The 1462-nt window shown below is 52.4% G+C and overlaps 1 protein-coding gene across 1 annotated transcript; it reads left to right on the top strand.

Annotated features, from left to right (window-relative positions):
• Positions 1 to 328: 328 nt before the first annotated feature.
• htr1b (5-hydroxytryptamine (serotonin) receptor 1B) lies at positions 329 to 1462 on the top strand (the record flags this gene model as incomplete). Its single annotated transcript, XM_083997836.1, has 1 exon — positions 329 to 1462. The coding sequence occupies one exon, from the start codon at positions 329 to 331 to the stop codon at positions 1460 to 1462; it is 1134 nt and encodes a 377-aa protein (XP_083853962.1).

Genomic DNA, 1462 nt, shown 5'->3' on the forward strand with positions numbered 1-1462 from the left:
CCAGATGCTGGAACAGGACGCGCTCCTCATCCCTCACACAGTCTTTTTCTGTCTCTTTTGAGGCAGGCAGGTACAGTTAGGAAGTTTTTCTTTTATGGCGAAAAAACGGAAAAGTTGTAATTCCTATTGGGGATGGATGTACGCGTCCACATTTTGGCATCTGCGCATTATGGGGAAGAAATGAGGGAGAAATGAATCCGTTCATATTTTTGTGTGCCATTAAATCTGACCAGGGGGTAAAGGCGGCGTCGACCAAGAGAAAGGGCATAGTAAATGCCAGACATCTCAGAGGATGACATAAAATACGACGAAGAAGAAAGTCAAAGTTATGGAGCGCTCCGGTCCAGTCGAGACAACTCAGCTGGTGAACACCACCAATGACAGTTTTGTTACAGCTTCATCCACTGTGGGCGAGAGCGCGCAGAGTCTCGCCTTTCAGATCAGCCTGGCGGTGGTCCTCTCTCTGATCACACTGGCCACCACTTTATCCAACTCGTTTGTCATCGCAACGATCTCCGAGTCGAAGAAACTGCAAACTCCTGCCAACTTCCTGATCGCCTCTCTGGCCGTCACCGACCTCCTGGTGTCCATTCTGGTGATGCCCATCTGCGTGCTGTACACGGTCATCCACGAATGGAGGCTGGGTCAGGTCGTGTGTGACATCTGGCTCTCCTCGGACATAACGTGTTGCACCGCGTCCATCCTCCACCTGTGCGTAATAGCTTTGGATAGGTACTGGGCCATCACGGACGCGGTGGAGTACTCCAAGAAGCGCACGCCGGGGCGCGCAGCCGGGATGGTGGCCACAGCCTGGGTCATCGCCATTTCCATCTCCCTGCCGCCTCTCTTCTGGAGGCAGGTGAAGGCGGAGAAGCTGACCAGCTGCGACGTCAACACGGATCATATCTTCTACACCATCTACTCCACCTTTGGGGCTTTTTACATCCCCACCTTGCTGCTCATTGTCCTCTATGGACGGATTTACGTCGAGGCTCGGAAACGCATCCTGAAGCAGTCCCCCAAGAAAGTGGGGAAGAGACTCACCTCTGCGCACCTGGTCAACAACTCCCCCGGTTCCGTGACATCCACAACTTCTCTACAGTGCGGGAGACACGACACCGCGTCCTGCGATACCGCGTCCTCAACGAGCGAGAACCAGGTGAAAGTGACGGTGTCGGACGCGCTTTTGGAGAAAAAGCGGATTTCAGCAGCCAGAGAGAGAAAGGCGACAAAGACTTTGGGGATAATTCTCGGCGCTTACATTGTTTGCTGGCTCCCGTTTTTCATCTATACACTGGTTGTGGCCACATGTGTCAGATGTTTTAACCAAGCTTTATTTGACATTTTCACCTGGCTGGGATACCTGAACTCCCTCATCAATCCCATCATATACACCATGTCCAACGAGGACTTTAAGAAAGCTTTCCATAAACTTGTGCGCTTCAGGTGCTGCGGGTCGTGA

This window comes from Trachurus trachurus (genome assembly GCF_905171665.1).
Source record: "Trachurus trachurus genome assembly, chromosome: 22".
NCBI lineage: Eukaryota > Metazoa > Chordata > Actinopteri > Carangiformes > Carangidae > Trachurus > Trachurus trachurus.